This window comes from Nicotiana tabacum, chromosome 9 (genome assembly GCF_000715075.1).
Source record: "Nicotiana tabacum cultivar K326 chromosome 9, ASM71507v2, whole genome shotgun sequence".
NCBI classification, from domain to species: Eukaryota; Viridiplantae; Streptophyta; class Magnoliopsida; order Solanales; family Solanaceae; genus Nicotiana; species Nicotiana tabacum.
The window spans coordinates 39,672,814-39,699,246 of record NC_134088.1 but is presented as its reverse complement, the minus strand read 5'-3'; the positions used below and the strand labels follow the sequence as shown (position 1 = coordinate 39,699,246).

Sequence of the window (26,433 nt, the reverse complement as noted above, 5' to 3'; positions counted from 1 at the left end):
TTGCCCTTTCAAATGTAATATTTTGTTTAATTAATTTTATAAACATCTTTTTGTTTCCTTTACATCGCATAAGAGTTTTTGAAATTCCTTTCTGATATACCTTTTTAGAATTCTCATCGAGACACAGTTTACATTCCTCTAGATGATCTAAGAGGACTCTATTAGTCTTTGCCGTTGCTACGTTCTGATGACGAGAAGGGACTGTTAAATCAAAAACAGGTCATTTACACCTTCATTAATATGCTTGTCAACCAGTAATCTTTCCTACCTTCCAGTTAGTATCATAATTTCATCGGCATTTCCCACTGAAGAGTTTCACGAATATACAAGATAACTCAGAGACTAACATCTTCAGCTAGTGGATCTATCAGCTTTAGTTCATGCCACAAGCAATACAATGTATCAAATAGGTCATCGTTAACTTCACCATCTGTCTTTGAGATTTCTAGAAGTGTCTTGAACCATTCTTCATGCAGTGTTGAAAAGCAAGCTCTTTGTTCACATGACCTAAAACTTTCTCCCATCATTTTCTTCATGACTTGCCCTGCATTCGATGCGGATTCAACCACAATTTTTGGGATTCCAGCCATGAGTGCTACTTGCATTCCATAGCTCTCTGGGCATGCTCCAGAGGCTAGACGGTAAAGGAACACCAGCTCTTGTTCTGTTGGAGATGAACTTTGAGATTTCAACTTGAAAGAGCAGGCCATGTGTTGTAATGTCACATTAGGATGAGAAGCAAACTCTTTAGTGAGTGGATGATAATGTGTGGCAAACAGTAAGCGGCAGTTCACCGTCTCTATAAGGTGTCGGAATACCTGGACAGAACTTGTAATATGTCAAAAAGTTCACCTCACAGCTTGAATGTATGAAACAAAACAAAGATGTCACGACCAAAATGACTCAAAAGACAAGCAAGATTCCCTTTCAATAACGTATAGTAATCTTAAAGGCATTGGTCGAGCCCCAACAAGTTTTGCTCAATTTCTTAGCTACAATAGCTCCATTCTTTATCTTGTGATCTTATACCTTAGGAACAGGTCACATGCATAAAAAGATAATTCAGATGGCAAAAAAATGCTTCAGTAATTTCAGAAAAAGTAATATGGTATGTCATGCCACGTCTTTAGGGAATACTTTGCCCGAGTAACTCAACGAAGCTCAATGTATTGTACTAGAAAGCTGTTAAACTATAATTGTGTATTACACCTTAGGCACTTATCATGGCATTACACCAGTTGACTGGGAAAGACAGATCAAGCATCATGTAAACTAATGCAAAAAGACTCCCAGAATCTGTCTATCAAGAAAACAGAACTCTTGCATGCAGCTAATCAATCATACAATAAAAGAAAATAATGGGGAACTTACAGCATATGCAATAGCATATCCATCAAAAGTGCTTGTTCCTCTGCCCAATTCATCCAGAAGAACAAGGGAATTGCGTGTAGCATTTTGAAGAACTGACGCGGTTTCGGTGCACTCAATAAAGAAGGTACCTGTAAAGAGTAAAAATAGAATGAATACCTGTGAAAATGAAAAATAATTTGTAAAATGCATGTGGGGCATAGATGTTTTCTTTCTTTATGAGGTAGGGGTAAGGTCTGCGTACACACTACCCTCCCCAGACCCCATTTATGGGATCAAACTGGGTTTTTTGTTGTTGTTGTTGTTGTAATGTGGGGCATAGATGTTTCTGCTTTGAGCTTTACACATGGTCAATTTTTCTTTGTAATGCACTAAGAAGAGGATAGAAATTGTGAAACCACAAATATCTGCTGCCATTGATCTAAAATTCATCTTTATTTGAGAGTGAAGGAGTTTACTGTCCAAGCCAAGTCCACCGCTATGGACTTCGACTCATACCTAAAGAATGTGATAAAGCAGGAACTATATTTCTCACAAGTCCACCTGTTATGTCATAGCTGAAGCCTGAAGTAATCAAATTCATATAGTCCAAGTGCTAAAATTTTCAGTGCTCATTATGATAATGATAATGATTGTGGAGAACATCAACAACGATGGTTCAATTTGTGCTATCCTTATGTCAAGTTAAAAAGTCCAGGCACTCTTTTATCATTGTGATGATAATAAGATATTCCACAAGCATAGTCACTACAATGAAGACTATCACTTGAAGTTGAATATCCCAAAAGAAGTCAATTATAGGCCTCTTCCGGTCCAAACTAAATTGCCCTTTTCCTCTTTTCTCTTTCTGACTTTTATTCCTTTCTGACAGTGGTCTAGACTTTTCCGAAGAATGAAAGACTACATAGATAGTAAAAAGAAGGTAAAGAGGGGAGGAAGGTAGTTCAAATAATAAGCTCTCTTTTGATTAAAACTTACTTTCACCAGTCATGATTCGATCAGTTGCTCCAAGACGTGTAAAGATGATGTCCACAAGTGAAAGCACACATATTTCTCCAGGCACATAGCAACCCAACTGCAGTGAAATTGATATCTTTAAACTCCAGAAGCCAAGTACCATCTAAATGAATGTATGATCTCTTCCAAACATAGAGAAGAATGAACCTGAGCCATTATGACGGCCAGACAAGTGGCACGTAAAAGAGTTGACTTTCCTCCCATATTTGGTCCAGTCAACAGTAAAGTACGAGGATGGCAGATATTCGTATTCCCTCCAAGATGGAGATCATTAGGAACAGGCAGTCCCCCACTTTCAGCAAGAGCATATGGATGCCAAAGCCCCTTGATGTTTAGTATTGGCCCACCAGTCTCTCTACAGAAATTTGTTGGCTTTGAAAGAGGCAAGATCACTGGTCTACACATAACTCCAGAGGAAAATTTTGCAGTAATGGAAAATGATCTTAACACATCAACACAACTTATGGCATAAATGACTTGAGACCACTCAGTAGCCTTCTCAACAAATAACTCGAGCAAAATGGATAGCGTTTCAGCATCAAAATCAGTAGCATTATGATCCTGGCACAGCACAGGAAAAAGGAATTACTGACACAGCCCTCTGCAGGATGAGATGAGGTTTAGTAAAATAGAAGGTCCACAACGGGACATACTGAAAGCGTTAGTATAATTAGGTTTATAAAGCATACAACTATGGCTAAGCATCAAACTGAAGTACGAGATCATGACACGGATGAATGAAGTAGCTGCATCGATGAACTGATGGGTAAACTTGTTACTTCTTTTTTCTCTTTTGGAGGGGGGGGGGGAAGGAGGGGGGGGGTAGAGGTTGTGTCCAGCTGTGGGGAAAGGAAGCAGTTGTTTACAGTACCAAAATGATGTGTTTACATCAAAGCAGCACTGTTATTCACAATGGTCTTCAAAGAAGAACATGACTACTAAGCAAGCACCATATTATACGTACACCTTAAAGAGAACCTAACCAGCCCATGGCATGTCTCCAATTTGCTATTAAACTAGCTAATCCAGAATCGATTTAAAAATCAAGCACAAGCTATTTGATTATAGAAAACAAGAAATAAAGTTAGGAACTACTGAGTAAAAGCAGATATAAGGGTCAATCTTACACTATATTTCCCTAAGTCGGTAAGAACTCAAACACCTGATTCTTTCCAAACAATAAAGGACTGCCAATGTAACAGTTCCTTCAAGTACAATCGAAAAAACTTGAAAATGCAGATTTAGGAAATCTGTGACTGGATTAATGGCCAGACTCTAACACACATGATTAGACAATCAACTAGCAAGCACATTCTTCTCTTTTTTCTTTTTTCTTTTTTCTTTTTTCTTTTTTCTTTTTTCTTTTTTCTTTTTTCTTTTTTCTTTTTTTAAGAGGGTAAGGGCGGCCCATACTCCCCGTAAGTGTTGAACCTGTACGCCAACTAGAGTTGGACCAGAAGCCTGCAGGGGATTTCTCTGATACTTTAAAAAGATGAAAATACAGATGGAAAAATAACGAGCACTCTCATCAATTTGAATATTAAAGAGGTTGAATATAATGGTCCAAAACAATCTTGACAAGAAAAGAGCCAAAAGAATCTTGTATCACAAACCTGAAAATTGGGGAAGTCACTCTTGATTGCTGCTTCAAATTGGCTGAGGAATTTATCAAGCCCATCGTCACCATCTAGAACAGGCAAGGATACCACTTTAGCCAGGGAAGAGGTCAGACGTTCCTTCTGCAACAACCTTAACAAATCTAGCCCAATCCGTAGCCCTTTAACAAGCAACCCAAACACTTTAACCTGTAGTAACAAGAAGAAAACCTTGAGTGAAACAGAGGTTATATACTACATCAATAGAGCTGAAAGGTCATTCCCAGGGGCTGAACCAGAAAATTCTTCATGGAGGACAAAAGTACTATGAAATGAGTCGTGCAAAAGCACGTCCAACATAAATAAATATTCGTTATTTATCTTAAATAAGCATATGAATTTTTGGATTTCTAATATTAAAAAGATAAGTAAGCAATTAGATACCTATCTACATCATTGGACTTGCAAAAAGTAGAGCAACTTCATTATTAGCTTACGAATGTAGAGCAAGACGAAGAAAAAGTAGATGTGAAAATGAAGACACTTGCTGTAGTCGATAATTTTGTCATTATCTATTACCACCCAAGGCTGTGGTAGGACATTTAATAGGATTATGAACTTTTTCCAGTTTCAAGTACCAAAAGGTCATTTAGGAAACACTTTCATTGTAATAGTCAGGAAAGAAAATATGCCCACAGCATGAAAATAAATGGGGCATAAGATGATTCGGATAATTTGAGGTAACTAGACCAAAGAAATTAGCAGTTGGAGCAAATGAATAAATTTGAGAATTTTTAAGCTAAGTTGCTCGGACACGGGTGCGGGTGTCCGACATGGGTGCGGATCCAGAGGTCGGATCCTTCGAGATGCAAATTCTAAGATTCGGGCATACGGATCCTAGTACAGATACGGGTGCGGGGATCCAGCTAAAAATAATTCAACATTATAAAAATATCTCTAAATTATGAGAAATTTTGTGGAAGACTTACGTATAGCTTGTAAAGTGTGGATTTCTTTTTTATTCTCAAGTTGTAAAAAGGTAAAGGATTGATTTCCTAGATAAGGTATGCTATTTTCTTCGAATTTACCCTAATTTTGGTTCTGATTTTGGGAATCAAATTGTATCTCGTCTTGAATGTTTCTGTCCGTCGTGGTCAAAGTACCCAAAATTGTTTGACCAAATCCTGTACGGATCCCATACCCACACTCATACTAGTGTCGTGTCGACATGGGTGCGGTACCTAAACTGCCGTGTCGGAGCAACTTAGTTTTTAAGGGTAACAACAAAATTGCCTCCTACCTTAGATAAGAAGATCTAAGGAAATCTGTAGGTGGAGGAAGAAGGATATCCATTGAACCAGGAAAAGTGCCAAGAAAAGTCATTTGGTGGATGCTTGAATAGAAAGAAATTATCAAACATATAAATACCATAAAGGATATGCAACTAAGAGTAGGTAGAAGAGTGGAAAACTGGAAGGATATAGAGCAGTTACCCATTGAGCCCCTACTAGTTGTAAATTAATTATGGATTCTAACCAATAAAATAATATATAGGATGATGGTCCATATTTTGTGTTATTTGCACATGATATTGTTTTAAATTGAATAAGCTAGTGAGAGACACAAGGAGTCAGCCAAAAGCTAAACCTGAAGCACTCGAGAGAGTAACAGGTTTAAAATAAGTATAAGTAATGGAATATATATATATATATATATAGACACACACAGCAAGATTAATCCCTATAAGAAAAATGAGGGTGAAACAGTGGTGCCCAAATGCAGACAAATTATGTGAAGGCTCAGTTTTTCAGGAGAATGGCATGATAGATGAGACATCACATTGATCTAAATTACAACGGCTGAAATCAAGGAGTGCTGTAAAAGTGCACAGCAGGAACAGGAAAAGAAGATACCTAATAAAGCAAAAGCAATTCCTATACTACAATTATGAGATGACAATATCATATAGGAGGGAGCGTTGGGCCTCTAAGGTCCAACACATCTACAAACAACAACAACAACAACGACCCAATAAAATTTCACTAGTGGAGTCTGGGGAGGCTAGTGTGTACGCAGACCTTACCCCTACCCCGAGGGAGTAGAGAGGCTGTTTTGAAAGACCCTCGGCTCAAGAAAACGAAAAGAGATAATATATCAGTACCATGAATAGAAACCATAGAAATAATAACAGCATCATTGTATACGGTCGAAATAGATTTCGGCCTTCGTATGAAAGGTCGAGGGCAAAACGTAATAGATCGGAGTAAGACTTCAAAATGGATTCCGAAGATGGTACAAACAACCTCCGAGCCCGAGGGACCGATCAATGTCGAGCTCGATATCATTATCAAGCTCGAATCCAAATCGAACTATGATGCAAAGTAAAGTTATCGAGCTTATGATTCAGAGACCGACCAACCCTGACCCCGAACCAATGCAAGGATCCAAGTCATAATCGAGCTCAAGTCAAGATCGAGAGCTCGAGTCGAGACCGAAAACTCGAGTCAATATCGAGCTTACAGACAAGAGCCGTTGCAATCCCACTAGAGGAGAGAATCCTAGCAGGAATTATGTAAAAGCTGATTTATCATGGGTCTCCCACTATGTATTTTTAATTATATCTAAAGTAAGGTCCCTCTACTATAAAGGGTACGGTTATTATTTCTGTAAGGGGGAGTTTTTTTTTTTTTTATATTGTAATTCAAGCACCATATTCTCATATAAAGAAAAGTTGCTCTTCTAAGTTTCATAAATTGGTTCAACCTGTTCAGTCCTAAAAATCTTCTTATTTACAACCGTGTTTACTTTGTACTCTTTGCAATCCATATTTGATATTTCTATTTATCATTACGGTTTGTATTAAGCTATACCACATATCCTTAGAACTACGTACAAATTTAACTCTATCCGTTTTTCGGGTAAAACAGTTTGGCGCCCACCGTGGGGCTAAGGATAACAGTGTTTGTTTGATACAAATCTGCAACACACATCAGTTTACGCTTGTCTTTTGAGGGTGTCTCTGACTTCGAACTAGCAATGGCAAACTCTCGATTAATGGCTTTACATACCGACAACGAAGCCGGCCTTCAAGACAAAACCAATAACTTGATGCCCAAGGCCGGAAGGCCGCTTATCGATCTCATTGAAGCTCGAGTCGAAGTAACTGAAGCTCGAGCCGAAGTACCGCTAGATGTCAACTCGCATGTGGCCTTGGAGGCAAAACAACGTTCCGAGCCTGAAAATAGCATTCATGGCGCTACTCGATCTGTAGCTCGAGACTCCCATAGCGTGGAGGAGAACGGAGTCAGCTTGCGTATGATCTTTGAAATGTTGCAAGTCCAGCAGGTAGCGATAGCTCAGTCTACCAAGCAGACCGGAACCCAGTCCACCTCGAGAAATTGCCCACCGAACGGAGCCAGCCGTAGTAAGGTCGAACGAGCAAGATTCGGGTACTCCCGAAATTGCTAAAATACTTGAGGAGCTCACAAAGCGAATCGAAGCCAACAATAAGAAAGTAGAAACATATAATTTCAGGGTCGATCAAATCCCAGGGGCTCCGCCCATGATAAAAGGGTTGGATTCCAAGAAATTCATACAAAAGCCTTTTCCCTCGAGTGCAGCCCCAAAACCAATCCCCAAAAAATTCTGTATGCCCGAAATCCCCAAATATAACGGTACGACCGTTCCCAACGAAAACGTCACCTCTTACACGTGTGCCATCAAGGGTAACGATTTGGAAGACGATGAAATCGAATCCGTGTTGTTGAAAAAATTCGGAGAGACCCTCTCGAAGGGGCAATGATTTGGTATCATAACCTGCCACCAAATTCCATCGATTCATTTGCCATGTTAGCGGATTCATTTGTAAAGGCACACGCCGGTGCCATAAAGGTTGCAACGAGGAAATCGGATCTTTTCAAAGTAAAACAAAGGGATAATGAAATGCTGAGGGAGTTCGTGTCCCGATTTCAAATGGAACGCATGGAATTGCCACCGGTCACAGACGATTGGGCCGTCCAAGCTTTTACTCAAGGGTTGAACGAGCGAAGCTCGATGGCATCATGTAAACAAAATTTGATCGAGTACCCGGCAATAACTTGGGCAGATGTGCATAATCGATATCAATCAAAGATCAGGGTCGAAGACGACCAATTAGGAACTCCTTCCGGATCCGCACATCCAAACAGATCAGCTATTAAAAACCAGAGGGACATCGATAGAGAACCGAGGTCGAACAGAGACCGATATCAACCATACGTCATAGATCGAATGAATAACGGCTCGACACACAATGCCGCCCGAAACAATCGAAAGAGTGATCGAAGACAGAATTCTCGGGGACTGATGAGCAAGAATGGCTTTGACAAACATGCCGGTCCTAGAGAGGCACCTCGGTTATCGGAGTATAACTTCAGCGTCGATGCATCGAGTATTGTATCGACAATCGGAAGAATCAAAGATACTAGGTGGCCCAGACCCATGCAAACCGATCCTTCCCAAAGAAACCCAAATTCTATGTGCGAATATCATGGGACGCATGGCCACAGAACCGAGGACTGCAGACAGTTAAGGGAGGAGGCAGCCTGTCTATTCAGTGAAGGCCACCTTCGAGAATTCCTCAGTGATCGAGCCAAGAATCACTTTAGAGAAAGGGACTCCAACAGAAAGGACAAACAAGAGGAACCTCAACATATCATTCACATGATCATCGGCGGGGTCGACACTCCATAGAGACCCGCACTCAAACGCACTAAGGTATCGGCCACAGGGGATTATGTGTCCAAAGGCACTTTATCGTTCGAAAACGAAGAAGCAAAAGGCATCTCTCAGCCCCACAACGACGCTCTGGTAATTTCTATCCTATTAAATAAATTTCAGGTTAAGCGTGTTTTGGTGGATCTAGACAGCTCTGCGAATATTATCCGATCAAGGGTCGTGGAGCAGCTCGGTCTACAGAATCAAGTCATGCCCGCAGCTCGGGTCTTAAACGGCTTCAATATGGCCAGCGAAACAACTAAAGGGGAAATTATTCTACCAGTGAACGTGGCTGGAACCATCCAAAACACAAAGTTCCACATAATCGAAGGCGACATGAGATATAATGCCCTACTCGGAAGGCCTTGGATCCACAACATGAGGGCAGTACCTTCGACTCTCCACCAAGTAATGAAATTCCCAACGTCGGACGGCGTGAAAACAGTGTACGGGGAGCAGCATACGGTGAAGGAAATGTTTGCAGTCAATGAGGTAACATCGATATCAACATTATCAGCCTCAGAAAGATCGAGCATTAGAAATGTACGAGAGGCCAAATAGCAATCACAGCCGCCAGTCTCGACCAAATCGGTGAAGCAGGAAACAAAAGATGACGAGGAAGATTTCCTGACTCCCCGAACTTTTATCATCCCTGAGGATTCTGACGCCACCAAATCGACGGTCGAAGAGCTGGAACAGGTCATATAAGGTTATATTGATCGAACATCTGGGAACGGGATTGACCCCCGAACTCAGGAAAAAACTTATTCAATTTCTTATTGATAACATAGATTGCTTTGCTTGGTCCCATGTAGACATGACAGGAATCCCATCGTCGATAACAACGCACCGGCTGAGCCTGGACCCTAGGTTCAGACCGGTGAAGCAAAAAAGAAGACCTTAGTCCGAGTTAAAGCACGCGTTCGTAAAGGACGAGGTAAGTAAACTTCTCAAAATAGGGTCGATTCGGGAAGTAAAATATCCTGAATGGTTAGTTAACGTAGTTGTAGTCCCTAAAAAAGGGAACAAACTCAGAATGTGTTTAGACTATAAAAATCTGAACAAAGCATGCCCCAAAGATTCTTTTCCACTGCCTAACATCGATCGAATGATCGATGCTACAGTCGGCCACGAGATCCTTACTTTTCTCGATGCATATTCCGGGTACAATCAAATTCGAATGAACCCGGAGGACCAAGAAAAAACTTCGTTTATCACTAAGTATAAATCGAGATCAACCCCGATAAAATCAAGGCCATCGAAGACATCACCATCGTGGATAGTGTGAAAGCGGTGCAAAAGCTAACCGGACGGATAGCTACCCTAGGCCGATTCATTTCGAGGTCATCGGATCGAAGCCACAGATTTTTATCTCTACTCAAAAAGAAGAACGACTTCGCTTGGACCCCGGAATGCCAACAAGCTTTAGAACAATTGAAGCAATACCTGTCGAGCTGCCACTGCTTCACACTCCGAAGACAGATGAAAGACTTTACTTATACTTGGCCGTATCGGAAATCGCAGTAAGTAGCGTCCTAGTTCGAGAAGAGCAAGGTACACAATTTCCTGTTTATTACGTAAGTCGGACCTTAGAAGAAGCAGAGACTAGATATCCACACTTAGAGAAATTAGCACTCGCACTGATAAGCGCTTCTAGGAAATTAAGACCATACTTTCAATGTCACCTCATATGCGTGTTGACAACTTACCCACTTCGTAATATTTTACACAAGCCCGAACTATCGGGCCGATTGGCTAAATGAGACGTCGAGCTCAGCGGGTACGATATCAAATATCAACCCCGTACGGCCATCAAGTCTCAAATTTTAGCAGACTTCGTGGCCGATTTCACGCCAGCCCTCGTACCCGAAGTTGAAAAAGAACTCTTGTTAAAATCGGGTATATCATTGGGGGTTTGGACCCTCTTCACAGATGGTGCTTCGAATGTGAAGGGGTCCGGGCTTGGCATCGTGTTGAAACCCCCCACGGGTGGCATCATTAGGCAGTCTATCAAAACTTCTAGGTTAACTAACAATGAGGCCGAGTACGAGGCCATGATTGCAGGTCTCGAGCTGGCAAAAAGCCGATGAGCAGAAATGATTGAAGCTAAATATGACTCTTTACTGGTAGTAAACCAAGTAAACAAAACCTTCGAGGTTCGAGAAGGCAGAATGCAGAGGTATTTGGACAAGTTACAGGTAACTTTGCACCGTTTTAAGGAATGAACTTTGCAGCATGTGCCTCGAGAACAAAACGATGAGGCCGATGCACTCGCAAATTTGGGGTCATCGGTCGAGGAAGATGAGATCGATTCGGGGACTGTCGTTCAACTCTCGAGGTCCGTAATCGAGGAGGGGCACGCAGAGATAAACTCCACAAGCTTAACCTTGGATTGGAGAAAAAAGTATATTGAATATTTGGGAAACGGAAAACTCCCATTGAACCCTAAAGAGTCAAGGGCCCTACGAACCAAAGCTGCTCGATTCACGTTAGCTGAAGATGGAACATTGTACAGAAGGACGTTCGATGGACCATTGGCAGTATGATTGGGACCAGGAGACACCGATTATGTTTTACGAGAGGTCCATGAAGGCACTTGTGGGAACCACTCCGGCGCCGAATCACTGATTCACAAAATCATCAGAGCAGGATATTACTGGGATAGCATGGAAATGGACACTAAGGAGTTTGTTCGAAGATGCGATAAATGTCAAAGGTTTGCACCGATGATCCATCAACCCGGGGAACAACTTCATTCAGTCCTATCCCCATGGCCATTTATGAAATGGGGGATGGATATCGTCGGCCCCCTACCATCGGCCCCAGGTAAAGCTAAATTTATTTTATTTATAACTGACTATTTCTCTAAATGGGTTGAAGCACAGGCGTTCGAGAAAGTAAGAGAAAAAGAGGTTATAGATTTCATCTGGGATCGCATCGTGTGTCGATTCGAGATACCCGCAGAAATAACATGCGATAATGGCAAGCAATTTATCGGCAGTAAAGTAACTAAATTTCTCAAAGATCATAAAATAAAAAGGATATTATCGACATCGTATCACCTCAGTGGGAACGGACAAGCCGAATCAACAAACAAGACTATCATCCAAAACTTGAAGAAAAGGTTGAACGAAGCCAAAAGGAAATGGAGAGAAATTCTACCCGAAGTCCTATGGGCATATCGAACAACATCGAAGTCCAGTACAGGAGCAACTCCGTTTTCTTTAGTGTATGGCTCCGAAGCCTTAATTCCAGTCGAAGTCGGAGAACCCAACACATGGTTTTGATATACATCGGTGGAATCTAACCATGAGGTAATGAACACTAGCCTCGAATTATTAGATGAAAAACGAGAAGCGGCACTCGTTCGAATGGCTGCACAAAAACAACGAATCGAAAGGTACTACAATAGAAGAACCAACCTCTGCCACTTCAGGATCGGGAACTTAGTCCTAAGGAAGGTCACCATCAATACTCGAGATCCTAATGAAGGGAAGCTCGGCCCAAATTGGGAAGGACCCTATCAGGTCCTCGATATAGTCGGAGAAGGATCTTATAAACTCGGAACGATGGATGGCAAGCCATTATCAAACAACTGGAACATATCACTCCTCAAACGATATTATTGTTAAGGTATGATTCTCTTTTTCCTTTCGCCCATATATACATATTCGAAGCTAACCCATCGCAGGAGTTCGATCAAAGACATTGAGACCTCAGGTTTTAAAGTACGCGTTGCACTCTTTTTCCCCTTAGATCGGCTTTTATCCCAAATGGGTTTTCCCGGCGAGGTTTTTAACGAGGCAACAACCATATGCTACCTGAGGGCAATTCAACAGTATCCGAGGCTTCTTCATAATCAACCTCGAATACCGGGGGCATTAGCATTAGCCCTCAAATATATCAAGTTCTGAGGCAAGAAAGATATTTCGTAACAACAGGGTTCCAATAGGAAAAGTTGTAAGAGCCAAATGGTCAAAACGAACCATGCTCATGTAGTTGGCCTGAACCCTGACGCAAAACATGAACACATGTCTAATGACTTGCAAAGAAAAGTTCTCTTCTAAACCGATATCTTATATCCAAGCAAAACTCCTCTATTTCGAGATTTATTATGCAAACAGGATCGAGTTCGAATCATTCACTCGACCCGCTCATCATCATCATCATCATCGGAAACCAAGGCTTCAGCTTTGGCTTCGAGTTCTTTGGCCCTATTAATCTCTTCAGCGAGGTCGAAACCTCGAGCATGGATCTCCTCGAGGGTCTCCCTCCGAGATCGGCACTTAGCAAGTTCAGCGACCCAATGTGCTCGAGTATCGGCGGTCTCGGCTGCCTCTCTTGCTTGGACCTGGGCAGCTTCAGCATCGGTCTGATAGACGGCCACGAGTGCATCCGCATCGGCCTTTGCAAGTTCAGAGGCCAACCGAGCCTCGAGCTCCTCTATTCTTCTCGCTAGGACCGATCCTTTCTCCTTCATTTTTTGGAATTGGTTTTCGGCCGATCACAATTGGGCTCGAGCAGTTTCTTTCTTTGCAGCAAAGCGGTCCATTCCTTCTTTCCACTCCAAAGACTCCGCTTTTATCACATCGACTTCTTCACGGAGTTTTCCGATCATCTCAACTTTCTGATGCAGCTGTGAGACCGAAAAATTAGCCATCGTTCTGGTATCGAGCCCATAGGCTTTTAAAAGTATTATTACCTGCTCGGACATATCGATCTGATCTTGGCGAGCCTTGGCCAACTCAGCTCGGAGGTCTTATATTTCTTCCCCCTTTGGCCTAAGAGGAGTTTTAGGGAGTTCCTCTCCTTCGTAACCCGTTGAAGCTCGGCCTCGTATCGACGCAGCTCGGTTCGGGACCGAGAACATGATTCTCGATGAACTGTCGCTCCCTGCAAAGAAAGAAGAAATGAAGTTAGAAAAGAAAAGCAAACTTAAAGGTAGCGCCATATAATTTAAGGCTTACCTGATTCAAAGCCTGCTGCACTCCGTGAAAAAGATCTGATCTGTCACTCGTACCGGTAGTGTCCTCGACACCGATAAACAGGTCACGAAAAGGATCCTCTCCATCATGAGGCCTATCTAATTTGAGGGCCCCCAAAGCTTAGGCCTCCCAAATCGCCCCTGCGAAAAAAGCAAGAAAGGTGGGCGAGTCTTCGATTACTACTGCCCCAAGTGAATCGCCTGGGGCATTCTCTTCGGTTCGAAGAGATTCGAGAAAAGTCCCTTCAGACATATCCCCCATCTGTTAGCCTCGATGGGAAGCGTCTTCGATCTCCAACAACTCGGGGACTCTGCCCGAATCTTTCTCCGATATATCCTCAGTTCGAGGCGAAGCCTTATGAACCACCATCGATCCAGCTGCCTGTGAAACGTCGGTGGTCTTCCTCGTTCGGGCCACCAGCGCAGACCCATCGTTCTCTTCTTCCTCTTCTTCTACATCCCTCAGACGCAAAACCAATTCTATGGTCAAAGGAACGATATTCTTGTTCGGCTTACGAGCCGTCCTTTTCTTCAGTTTCTGATCTTCGAGGACGGGGGTTCTTTTCCTCTTGTTATCTTTCACCGGTTTTGGGACAGAGGCCGAAGCCTCTTCTTAGACGGATGAGGGCCTCAAAACCGCATCTTTGCCCACACCTACACACGGAAAATTTTATTAAAGCCTGTGAAAAGCATTTTATTCAAATTATCAAAAGATACGAAAAAGGTGCTTACCGTGATTTTTGGCCTCTCATCGGCCCTTCGACAAATCGGGCCATGAGCGCTCGGCGTAGGAGGAGGTCGAAACCAGATCACGTACCCAGTTCTTGAGATCGGGCACTGCGCCGGGCATCCAGGGAACCGCTGCATCACAAAAGGAGAATATTGGTGAAGGAAATGAAAGGATAAAATAGTAGGAGATAAGAGCAGAATTACACTTACGCTTCATGTTCCACTCCTCGGGAAAAGACATCATTTCGATCGGAATCAGGTCCGAAGTCCTTACTCGAACGAATCTCCCAATCCAGCTTCGATCCTTATCCTCATCTATACTCGAGAACAGAGCCTTGGTAGCTCGACGTTGGAGTTTTATTAACCCTCCTCGAAAAAGGCGAGGACGGTATAATCGGACAAGGTGATCGAGGGTGAAAGACATCCCCTCGATTTTACTCACAAAACATCGGATCAAAATAACGATCCGACAAAAGGAAGGATGTATCTGGCCTAGGGTTATTAGGTATTTGCGACAAAAATCTATGATAACGGGGTCGAGGGGACCTAACGTAAAAGGGTAAGCATACATGCTTAAAAACCCTCTCACGTGAGTAGTAATATCCTCTTCGGGAGACGGCACTACCACTTCTTTGTTCTCCCAGTTACAATTTTTTTTTATCCGCTCGATGTGCTCCCGGGTTATCGAACAAATATATCTCGATACGGGCTCACATTAGCCAGGGACCGGCGAACCTTTATCGAGTTTGAAATCGGAGGTAAGAATACACGCCGCCGGAACGCACTCCTGAGGCCGTGGATCCACCTGTATTTTGTCGGCGGCGAATTGGGAAGAAGAAGCTTTGTCTTTTTGGGGGACGATTTTTGATGTCTTCACCATTTTGGATTTAAAAAAGGTAACAAAGATTTGGTAGTTTAGAAGAAGAATCACAGATTTGCGAATAAACTCAGAGAGAACGAAAAAGAACTTAGGGAATTTGGAAAATTGAAGATGTAAAAGTGGTGCTATTTATAGATTAAAGCAATGACGGTTCAGTATCAACGCTGGCCGACCACCGTCTGACAAGCATTAAATGCCTTGAAAGACTAAATCAACGGGACAGCTATCACGTACGTCATGGTCGAACCCAATGTAAACGTCAGCTTATAATCCGATCGAGCCGTTGAAAAATCATATCGTTTCTCACCACATTCTTCCTGAGAAACGAGGGGACTATCTGTATATGGTCGAAATAGATTTCGGCCTTTGTACGATCGATCGAGGTCAAAACGTAATAGATCGGAGTAAGACTTCAAAATGGGTTCCGAAAATGGTACAAACAACCTTCGAGCCCGAGGGACCGATCAATGTCGAGCTCGATATCATTATCAAGCTCGAATCCAAATCGAACTATGATGCAAAGTAAAGTTATCGAGCTTATGATTCAGAGACCGACCAACTCTGACCCCGAACCAATGCAAGGATCCAAGTCAGAATCGAGCTCAAGTCAAGATCGAGAGCTCGAGTCGAGACCGAAAACTCGAGTCAATATCGAGCTTACAGACAAGAGCCGTTGCAATCCCACTAGAGGAGAGAATTCTAGCAGGAATTATGTAAAAGCTGATTTATCATGGGTCTCCCACTATGTATTTTTAATTATATCTAAAGTAAGGTCCCTCTACTATAAAGGGGACGGTTATTATTTCTGTAAGGGGGAGTTTTTTGTTTACATTGTAATTCAAGCACCATATTCTCATATAGAGAAGAGTTGCTCTTCTAAGCTTCATAAATTGGTTCAACCTGTTCAGTCCTAAAAATCATCTTCTTTGCAATCGTGTTTACTTTGTACTCTTTGCAATCCATATTTGATATTACTATTTATCATTACGGTTTGTATTAAGCTATACCACATATCCTTAGAACTACGTATAAATTTAACTCTATCTGTTTTTCGGGTAAAACAATCATAAAAACCAGAAAATAGATGAAAAGCAAAAGCAATAACCAGTAACCAATACATCTACAAAGTGTCACACAAATGTGAATGTTAAAGTTAATGCATGGTCAACACAATATTGGACAAGATAAAAAAATGAATATATCTGATAGAGTGTGTAAGTAGCGCATGAAGAGGATAAAATGAGAGGTTTGATTGTGTCATGATTACCTCCAAATATGACAGTCTATAGGTGCAACACTATCAGGACTGAAGATGTAAATGTAGACGAGGCAGACCTAAATACACAACAACAACAACCCAGTATAATCCCACTAGTGGGGTCTGGGGAGGGTAGTGTGTACGCAGACCTTAGCCCTACCCTGGGGTAAAGAGGCTGTTTCCGATAGACCCTCGGCTCCCTCCCTCCAAGAACTCCCCACTTTGCTCTTGGGGTGACTCGAACTCACAACCTCTTGGTTGGAAGTGAAGGGTGATAACCACTAGAGCAACCCACTCTTGTCACATGAACGAAAATTATCACAAAGGACCTAAATACACATGAACGAAAATTATCACAAAGGACCTACGGTCTCTCAGAATGACTGCAGACTTAGCTAAGAACTCAACATGATATAAACAAAGGATAATCATTGCTGTTAAGTTAGGTCATGTGTTTGCCAAGATTCTTTTCGGTCTAGTCAAAGACTTGTGCGTCAATGCAAGAATAATTGGGAGATTTAGAGAACCGCTATTTTATCTTAAGAAATGATTTATTTATTTTTGCCATGAAATGGGATCAGAAAAGAGCGAATGAATATAGAGAATCCATACAGCTGACTAAGCTAGTCTGGAATTAACGCGTTGTTGATTGATGATTTAGAATAGTGGTTCTTGGACAAACAACCATCAGAGTAATAAACAACCATCAGAGTAACAAACAACCCCTTGAAATAAAATTTAACCGGAAACTACCATTTGAATAGAACAATCAATAACTATTCTGCCTATTGCTCATTTGTCTAGGAAGTAAGAAAGGTGTGAAAATGACACACAATGTCATCCAATGTGCAACAACGAGATAGTCTATTATTCGCTGGTAAGTAAAAAAGGTCTGAAAATGGAAATAGATGCTCAGCTACTATATCGGCTAGTCTTTCTTACTGGAAGCAGATTGAACTATGGTGTTGTAACCACACAAACTAGTAATTCAGATAGTGAGAGCATCTTTTGGCACATAACTGCACCAAGACTAAGCAAACCAAATTGAGATGTCAAACAGGACTTACTCGCTGCTTCAATATTTTGGCACCAATCAAGGGCAGTAGGAGTGCTTCAGAAGATTGAATGCTAGCCTTAACCCGTCCAACCAACCTATCCAAATCTGGAAGCTTGCGAAGATATTGAGCAGCGGATAATGTAGCCTCTGAATTTTCAACAAATCTGTCAATCACATCAAGCCTATGGTTGATTTTCTCCACATCTTTGAGGGGATGACAAACCCAGTTTCTCAAAAGTCGCTTCCCAGGTGAAGTAACACAATTGTCAAGATACTTGTATAAAGTACCTGAAAACAATAAATAATCACTCACAGTTAGAATAGAAGAAAATATAATTGCCACAATTGCCCCTTAGAATGAGTACAAAGCTTGATTTGACAAAATATTGTACTTGCCTGATGGACTCCCATCGGCATTATTGTTGAAGATCTCAAGATTGACAAGTGTTTGTCCATCCATTTTGAGGCAACCCCTATAGACTTCATATGATAGAATATCGCCATTACGTAAGACCTCATCTAACTGTTAATGACAGAATGAAACAATCACCAAAATAATACCATTAAATATTGCATACAGAAGATAGGTCACGGTTCTGAGACTTACCATCAATCGCTCTAAATGATTGACAAGACTCCCAAGAGCACATAACGCAACATCATGGCTCCTTACTCCATCAAAGGTGTGATCCCACTTATTACAAGATCCTTTAAAGTAACCTTTCAAGTCAAGGAAATTTTTCACTTCTGCAGGATCAACAAAATCAGCACCTGGCTGGAATGGGGACAGGAGTGGTGCTGCAGAACCTAAATGGACAAAGGATACTCATCAAGAGATCTAAGAAAGTGACAGCTCCATCTATTTCTATTTCAACCATCCAATTTTGGTTCTATGTGTAACATCTTCATATATCATTCAATTCTCCCGGAGGCTGGAAGAACAAATGTAGTATCTGAATAGTTTACGTTTATGAATCACAATCCCGTCTAATCTCACTACAACTTCACTCTTCTTGTGCTGACTAAACTTGCAGCGCATATATTCAGTATTACTTCTACTTATCCTAAAACCCTTACTCACTAGTTTACTTCTCTATAGTTCAAGCTTTCGGTTGACACCCTTGATGGTTTCGTCATTTAGCACAATATCATTAGCGAATAGTATACCATGGGATCTCATCTTGTATTGTGTTGGTTAGCTAATCAACAACTAGGTTAAACAAGTAGAGGCTCAATGCTGATCCCGGGTGTAAACCCACAGTTATGGAAAAACTCCTTTGTATCTCCTACTAGTGACTGCCCCTTTATGCATGTCCTTTGTGACATTTATATATTTAATATGAAACAAAAACAAACATGGGCCCATTATAAAACATGCTTTAATCAGATGGAAATGGATGAACATTCAAGATTAGTGCACATTGAAAACCATAAGATAGGCTAGCTGCAACTTGCTTGTGCCAATGATGTTGTCCAAGAAGCATGTACATCCTAAGATAGACTTACTGAAGACATGGATTTGTGATCATGACAGTGGTGTAGTTTTAACTTTTAAGTATTAACTATGACAGCGGAGGCTTGGAATAATACTGCATGCACTATAGAAACCTTATCATAACAGTACCAAATTGGGCCTTGTTTTGTTTTTTTGATAAGGACCAATTTGGGCCTTCTTAGCAACTTTTCTTCTAGTTGAACACTACCAGGGCTTGTAATATTGTTATTTATCTCAAGAAAAGCAAAAGGGGTAAAAGTTTAAAGCAACTGAAACTATTGATAGAGAAATTCGATGATGAGCTACTCTCAGCTAGCTAATTCCCCTAAAATGTGCAAGTTAAAGAAAGAAGAGAAACAAGAAAATGCAAAGAAGAATGAATAGATTAGTTCAACTTAGGAGCAGATAAGCTCAAGAGAATGAAATGTACACGAAGACGAGAGTGTGATTTCTTGTCTATGGATTTTCTAGAAAAAAGGTGACAATTGGCTTTAAATCTTCGACGATTTTGGGTGGAAATGATTGAAACAACAATCTGTTATAATTCCTTTGGGCTCGTGAATCTTCTTTACATGAAACACAATCTGATGATAATAGAAAAGTACCTTTAATCTTCTATATATCACAGTCACTGTCAGAAGAAACAGTGTGTGAGGAAAGGGCGCAGGTCTAACGTTATTCCTCTCTATAAATTCTAGAGAAGAGGATAACATGTCCCACAATGATATCACTCGGCAAAACTTGACAAAAGCGGACAGTCTCTCAAACAAACTAAGAAAGCTATCCTTTCTCAATTTCTCTCCACCAGGTCATATCTCATAGGCAATACAAGACCTTAGTTATAGCATTAAAATTGCTCACTGCTAACTAATCTCATTCCAACTGCAGAATAAACAATACTGCGGGTCCCCCCTATTGACCACTTAAAAATTATAATCTTTTCAAAGCTCATCTTCTTTAGGGAATTTGTCGCAACTTACTATAAATAATGGCCAAATAAAGACCACCATACATGGCTTTCAGGGCAAAAGTTAAATGGAACGATATGAAGATCCAGGCTTTCACGCTGAACTGCCCCAACAAAGAAACAGCTTCGTGACATGATAGGCAGGACATAATGCCTTGGATAATCAGGAGAGAATTATCACAATCACAGCCATTTCATGATACAGTAAGCAACTATTTAAGAAACACACAAATATCACCTGTTAATGAGTATTTTTTCAGAGCTTTTTGAGCATCCTTTGACAAACCTATTAAAAATAGAAGTGCGAGACGAGAAAGTCAGACTCAACATAGTTATTTCCAAAGAACAAAAATCCTCCCAAAGTCTAATTTAAAAAAATCTTTACCCCTAGCATCGTATATAACTTCCTTCGGTGACACCTACAGATGCAACAGAGAGCAACATAAAATAATCAAGCAAACGAATCGCACATTTGTTAAGTTACACAAAGAAAGATACTAGATCTTCTATTAAGTTACTCAAAGAAAGATATTAGATCTTAAAGTGTCGTACTTGCATCAGCAAAGCCCCCAAAGCTGCACAAGATGCATCATCGCTTATGGAACCAACCCAAACTTTCAGAGCAGCACAATCGACAAAAGCAAAGCCAAAAGTGGTTGAACCATTCTCTAGCTCATTGCAAGTCTATATGTAACAGTGAGAAGCCAATAAATCCTCTGCCTCAGTTTGAAGTCTCATTTTGTAGCACAAGGATGACCATATGGAAATTAAAAGATTTTAAAGCTTTTTCTTAAAAATTTGGGGAGAGAACAGAAGCAGCATAAGATTGCATGAAGCATTATTCTGCACATATAATAGATAACTCTACTGGCATGTAGAATTAACAGAACTGTATCATGCCAATGGCCTCAATTTATATAAAAAGTTGCAAACCTCCTTAACTGCAAGAAGATGAACTGCATCAGGCCCAATATTGCCCTCACTTGTGGTAGAAGGAGTGAATACATGAACTAGTTTTCTGCGAATAACCTGAAACCAATATTCTCATCATCAAATCACACAATACCATGATGAACAAAGAGTTGATAGCGCTCATTTGAGAGACGCAGAAAAAAATTATGAGTGCCCAACAAAAAGATTCATAAAAATGTATACATCCAGAATTTTTCGAAGCATTAATTGCTTCTATGTATCTTCTGTTGCTTTATTATCACATTTAGAACAGTTAAATGACAATCACTAACCTCACATAGCCCTAAGCGCTGCAAATGTATTTACAGAACTAGGTAATTTATGAATCTCAACCAAACTATATATATGTATCCAGAATTTTTCAAAGCATTAATTGCTTCTATGTATCTTATGTGTTTATTATCACATTTAGAACAGTTAAAGGACCATCACTAACCTCACACAGCCCTAAGCATTACAACTGTTTTTAAAGAACTAAGTTAACTCAACGACTTGAAAGCAAGCATTACAACTGTTTTTAAAGAACTAGGTTAAGTCAATGACTTCATGCTTTCACAAAATTCATGCTGCACTTACAGAAGTAGAGCCTCTAGATTTTGCTTGCTCAGATGTTTCCAACTGTTCCATCCGTCCTACTTTGTACCTTCAAAGTAGTTAGATAAACTCAAGATAAATGAAAAGATACCTAATAAGATACTAAACAAGTATTATCAACAAGGTGGTCAGTTGCAAATTGCTACTAACATAAGTCATAAGCCATGCAGAGAAAAGGTGACATAGTAATGAACTGCTAAAAAAATGATCAAGATGAAGCAAATCAGAAATTCCAATTACTGATAAACTCGTACAGTCATTAGAAAGTAGGAAATTGGAAATTGGCAGCAGCAAAAGCTGTTAGCCTGTTTCCCTGAAAAAAGATACAGATCTGGAAAATGAAACTTACTAAATCTTTTTTTTTTATAACCGTGGTGTTTCGGCCAGCTTGTGCCCACCTCAAATATATCCACAAGATACATGTTACCTCCCACCAATACGGGTACCAGGTAACTCTATCCACCAACGGCTTGGACATATGGGAAGAAATAATGAGACTTCTAACTCTTACCCTCGTGCTAGGAGCTTCTGAACAGCTTCATCTATCCCACTTTCAGATATGCCAACCTGACAGAAAAGCAAGAAAATAACTCTATGGATCAGATTCAGAAGATTAAACTAGACCGAAAATTACCAAAACTACCTTTTCAGATATCCCAAGTGACTTACGTATAGCATACCTGTCTACATTTTCCCACGCCACTTAGTGTCATTTTCCAATCGAGCTCCTTGTGACCAATTTCAGCATCTAGCTCATACAGCTCATAAAATTTTCCCTTTTAAAGCATTAATATTTTAGAGAAAACTATATCAGATAAGAAGCCTTGTGCATGATTTTTTCGAAATGAAAGAAAATAAAAGAATACATTTACTGCAGAATTGAAAATCAAACAAAGACAAACCATAACTTCAATGAAAGAAAATATTTTCTTTTCCTCGCGCCTAACCATATATAGGGTATCCTAGCACTTATGGTGCAAGTATCTTCGCCTAAATTGTCCTTTAACTATTAGCAGTAGATCCAGATTACATTCCAAATACTCGTTTCATTCCTTATTCTTCTCCAAAAGGAATTGCAAAATGTATAGAACGATTCAAACATGCATTGCCTAAGCCAGCAACGACAAACAAATAGACGTATCCCAAAGGTTTTCACAAATAATCCTCTCGTATGATTGGCTGGAAAATCCACAACATCTAACAAATATTTACTTACGCTATCAATAGTGAGGCCTCTTTTTTCCCAATAGGTCCTATCAATAGTAAGGTCATTGCTAACCATCTAATAATAAAATTTCAACAATTAATGTCTTTAAAATTAAGAAACCAACATCGCATGCAAATTATCTGTCCAATCTTAATAGTTAATAGCACGACCCTGAAAACCTTGTAACTTCTATTTAAGCAGTGCATTATCCAAAAAAACTGGTATTTTATGGTATTCAAAGTTTAAATCAGGATATCTCAGTAGTATGGATAATACTCTTAATATGTGAAAACAAAGACTTTCAAATTAGTAAAGTAACTTTTCTGCAGCAAATAACGCAGAGGAAAAAGAAACATGCATCAGATAACTAACAGCAAGAGGCAACAGTTTTAGTAAATTAGGAAATCTTTCCACGATAAGATTTCATACTGTCATTCTTTTTACTAGGTAAACAGAGACCTAGAGAAATGTATGATACATATATATAACCTACAGAAAAAGAGAAGATCTAAAATTGTAGATCGAGAAACTTGAAAGCCAAGAAAACAAAGCAATGCTTAACGGATAAAATTACAGCAAGAGAAAGAACAAGAAAACAAACTGCATTTCCTAGAAAAATCCTAGAAGCTATACCATCTGGCAATATCTTGTTAGAAAATTAACCTTAGAGTAAATTGAGATGGATCTTCTACAAAGAATACAGTGAGTCAATGATTAGAGTTTGGATCAAAACTTTTGAAAATAAAAAAAAAAAACATGGCTTCTGTGTTCTAATAGTTAAAAAAAAGTTTACTTTCCATGGATTCTACATGAAGAACAAACTTAAAAGATTATTATCATGTGGTCACTACCAAATTCATGATACCTAAGACATGGATTATTGGGTACTCCTTGCCAGCGACACAATATAATAAGAGGATACTCTTCAGACCACTAATGAAGGCAAAAAAAACATAACCAGGAAAAAGTTTTTGTCAAAAACAGGAAAGTGTTTTGTGAAAATTTTACAAACATTTTCCTCATTCGCAATACCACTGTGTAATAAATTGATACCGAAATAAATAAATAAATAAATAAATAAATAAATAAATAGGTGAAACAATACTAATGCAAATATTAAACCTAAAACAAAACTTATCCAAACAATTATCTTGGAACAAACTAATGCATGACATAAATATTAGAGAAGCAAAGAATGTATATTATTCAGTAAATATCACTGTGCAGTGCATAACTGTCTCATATATAACAAAAGATATCAAAAGAACGAGAAATAGAATTTCCCTAATGGATTTAAAACTTCGAATTTTTTTCCAAGGATATAGTCCAAGGAATGTAACAAGTGTTACCAAATCCTATCATAATGATACAGAAGAATCTACGTTATTAGGTAAAACATGGTTATTTTCCAAGTTCCATGTAGAAGCCTTTAGGTAATCCAGTTACTCAATAGTCACAAGCCTATCCATCTGGATCGTTACTCTTTCCAGTTGTCTAATAGCCCAATTTATTAAAAATGATAAAGTACAATCAGCACGTTACACTATCTAAAAGCAAAAGTTCATGGCTCAAAAACTTGTTGCACTAGAAAGAAAAAGAATGAACTGGCATACGATTACGGTGCAAAGTCACTTTTTCCAGTAAATTGATGACACAAAGCGGCTGGAAGGAAGAATATACAAGATGGTAAAGTAGAACTAACCACTTTAAAGAAAAGCAGAATGTCCATGTATTTGCATTTGACATCCCAATACTGCTTCTGAGAAGCAGACATTTTTCTCAATGCATCAGGAGGAATAAACAGTGTTCGCTTGTCATAGAGTGGGTCCCCTGGCATTCTACCATTCGCATCCTTGATTTGAGATGGATGAAGCCACTCAAACTTGCTAGTCATTTCAAACTCTGCTTCAAGGTTCTTCCCTCCAAAATTCGAACCCTCAAGACTCTTAATCCTCTTGCTTGCATTCAATGAAGAGCAATCACTCCTATCCGCTGAGTTACGCATGTCATCTTGAACTCTTTTTAACCCAGGTACAAAAGGCTGCATACTTGGTGTTTCCGGCCCAAAACCATGATCATCACCTTGTATAAGAGATACTGATCCTTTACCCTCTTGATTACTATTTCTATTAGCACTAACAGAACTTCTATTAGAGCCTGACTGCAAGGAAATAGAAGGATTCCCCAGTCTTTCTGATCCTTCATTTTTTGTACAAGGAGAGGGGATCCCAAAAGAATCATTCTTCACTAGATCCCTGTACACAATATCAAAAAGTAGTTAATATCACACATCATGTCGCAAGACAGCATGAATATTATGTGCATACAATATAATCAAAAGGTGGTTAACATTTCAACTGTCAAAATAAGCAAGGAAGCAGTGAGCATTCGATCACCCACAGAAGAAAAGAAACAGAACCAAACTCTAACACCATGCTTATTGTGACACCTAAAAAAGATAGAACAGTAAAACTTAACCACACCACCTTTAACATAAACATGGTTGCTAATGGGACATAATAGTTTAAAATGTAAACCCTCTATTTCAATGGCAAAGGAGCAACAAAAAGGAATACACCAAGTCAGCAAATTCACATAATTTTGACAAGGCTTATATCAATTAAAAAGAAAAAGCCAATTTACAAAATAGTAGGAAACAAAGCCATGTGTGAGAGAGAGTAGCTCTACTAAAGTAGAGAGAGGGAATAAATAAGACTTTGTACTAGTACTAACACCTTCAGCTGTAACATAGCAGGTCAAAATTGCAAGAGAGCAGTGAGCAACAACTGAACATAGCTACACCACCTTTAACATAAACTCGATTGGTAATGGACTATAGTAGTATCAAATGTAAGCTCCGAATAGCAGTAAGTTAGTAGTAGTAGTAGTAGTAACGTAATTTTGACAAGGCTTATACTAATAAAGTGCAATTTACAATATAGCAAGTATGAATAAGACCATGCAGTAACTAAAATTAGGTAGTGAAAAAGCAGAGAGAAGATAACTAAAATTGTAAGCAATGAAATTCCATAAATAAATAAAAATAAGAAAATCTCGAAATTAAGAGATACCGATCAATGCGTGGTTTTTCTCTGATAAACTTGTGCCTAATAGAAGAGAAAGCAGAAGACTTATTTCCATCATGGCCACAGTTGAAGGGGAGAACCTGACGTGGCAACTTCTCAGGAGGAGTTTCAGTTCCCAAAATCGGAATATTTTTGGTAACAGGGACTGTATTTTGATTTGGAAATTTGAGTTTGTTGTTGCCGGAGCTTTGGTCCTCCGATGAAGGTCTCTTGAGGAAGGAGAGTATAGATTTCTGCCGCTGCATTTCCGATTGTCGGCGAAAGTAGGAAAGAGAGGCGAATTGGCGCCAAAGGATTTTTGGGCTTTTGGAAATTGGAGTAAAATTTTGTAAGCTCGGAGAGGCTTAAAATGAGGAATTATTACCTTGGCTACTGTGAAAGTCTGGTGGCTTACTCACCGTTGGATTTGATTAACATTTAACGACGTTACTTTGACTAGGGTGTTATCTGTTTTACCACTCTATGAATT

At 39.9% G+C, this 26,433-nt stretch overlaps 1 protein-coding gene across 2 annotated transcripts; it reads right to left on the bottom strand.

Annotated features, from left to right (window-relative positions):
* Window positions 1-204: 204 nt before the first annotated feature.
* Window positions 205-26,433, bottom strand: LOC107823139 (DNA mismatch repair protein MSH7-like). 2 transcript variants are annotated; one of them, XM_075221631.1, is made up of 17 exons: window positions 25,950-26,433; window positions 24,581-25,133; window positions 22,352-22,447; window positions 22,183-22,238; window positions 21,654-21,720; window positions 21,039-21,134; window positions 20,658-20,789; window positions 20,491-20,524; window positions 20,344-20,391; window positions 18,251-18,450; window positions 18,040-18,166; window positions 17,654-17,931; window positions 3,999-4,190; window positions 2,533-2,946; window positions 2,347-2,443; window positions 1,372-1,499; window positions 205-818 (listed from the first exon to the last, which is right to left on the bottom strand). In XM_075221631.1, exons 1-17 carry the CDS (start codon window positions 26,207-26,209, stop codon window positions 336-338), a joined length of 3,261 nt encoding a protein of 1,086 aa, XP_075077732.1. In that variant the 5' UTR covers window positions 26,210-26,433; the 3' UTR covers window positions 205-335. The 2 variants fall into 2 exon arrangements, with proteins under 2 accessions (XP_075077732.1, XP_075077733.1); XM_075221632.1 differs by having other exon boundaries at window positions 21,048-21,134.

What these genes read in the sequence shown, in the direction of transcription:
- LOC107823139 (XM_075221631.1), bottom strand. Translation starts at nt 26,209, where the DNA reads ATGCAGCGGCAGAAATCTATACTCTCCTTCCTCAAGAGACCTTCATCG. An exon ending in AGTTATATACGATGCTAGGG is followed by an intron (nt 20,392 to 20,490) that starts GTAAAGATTTTT and finishes TATTTTTAATAG; the next exon opens with GTTTGTCAAAGGATGCTCAA. An exon ending in TGCCGATGGGAGTCCATCAG is followed by an intron (nt 17,932 to 18,039) that starts GCAAGTACAATA and finishes TATTGTTTTCAG; the next exon opens with GTACTTTATACAAGTATCTT.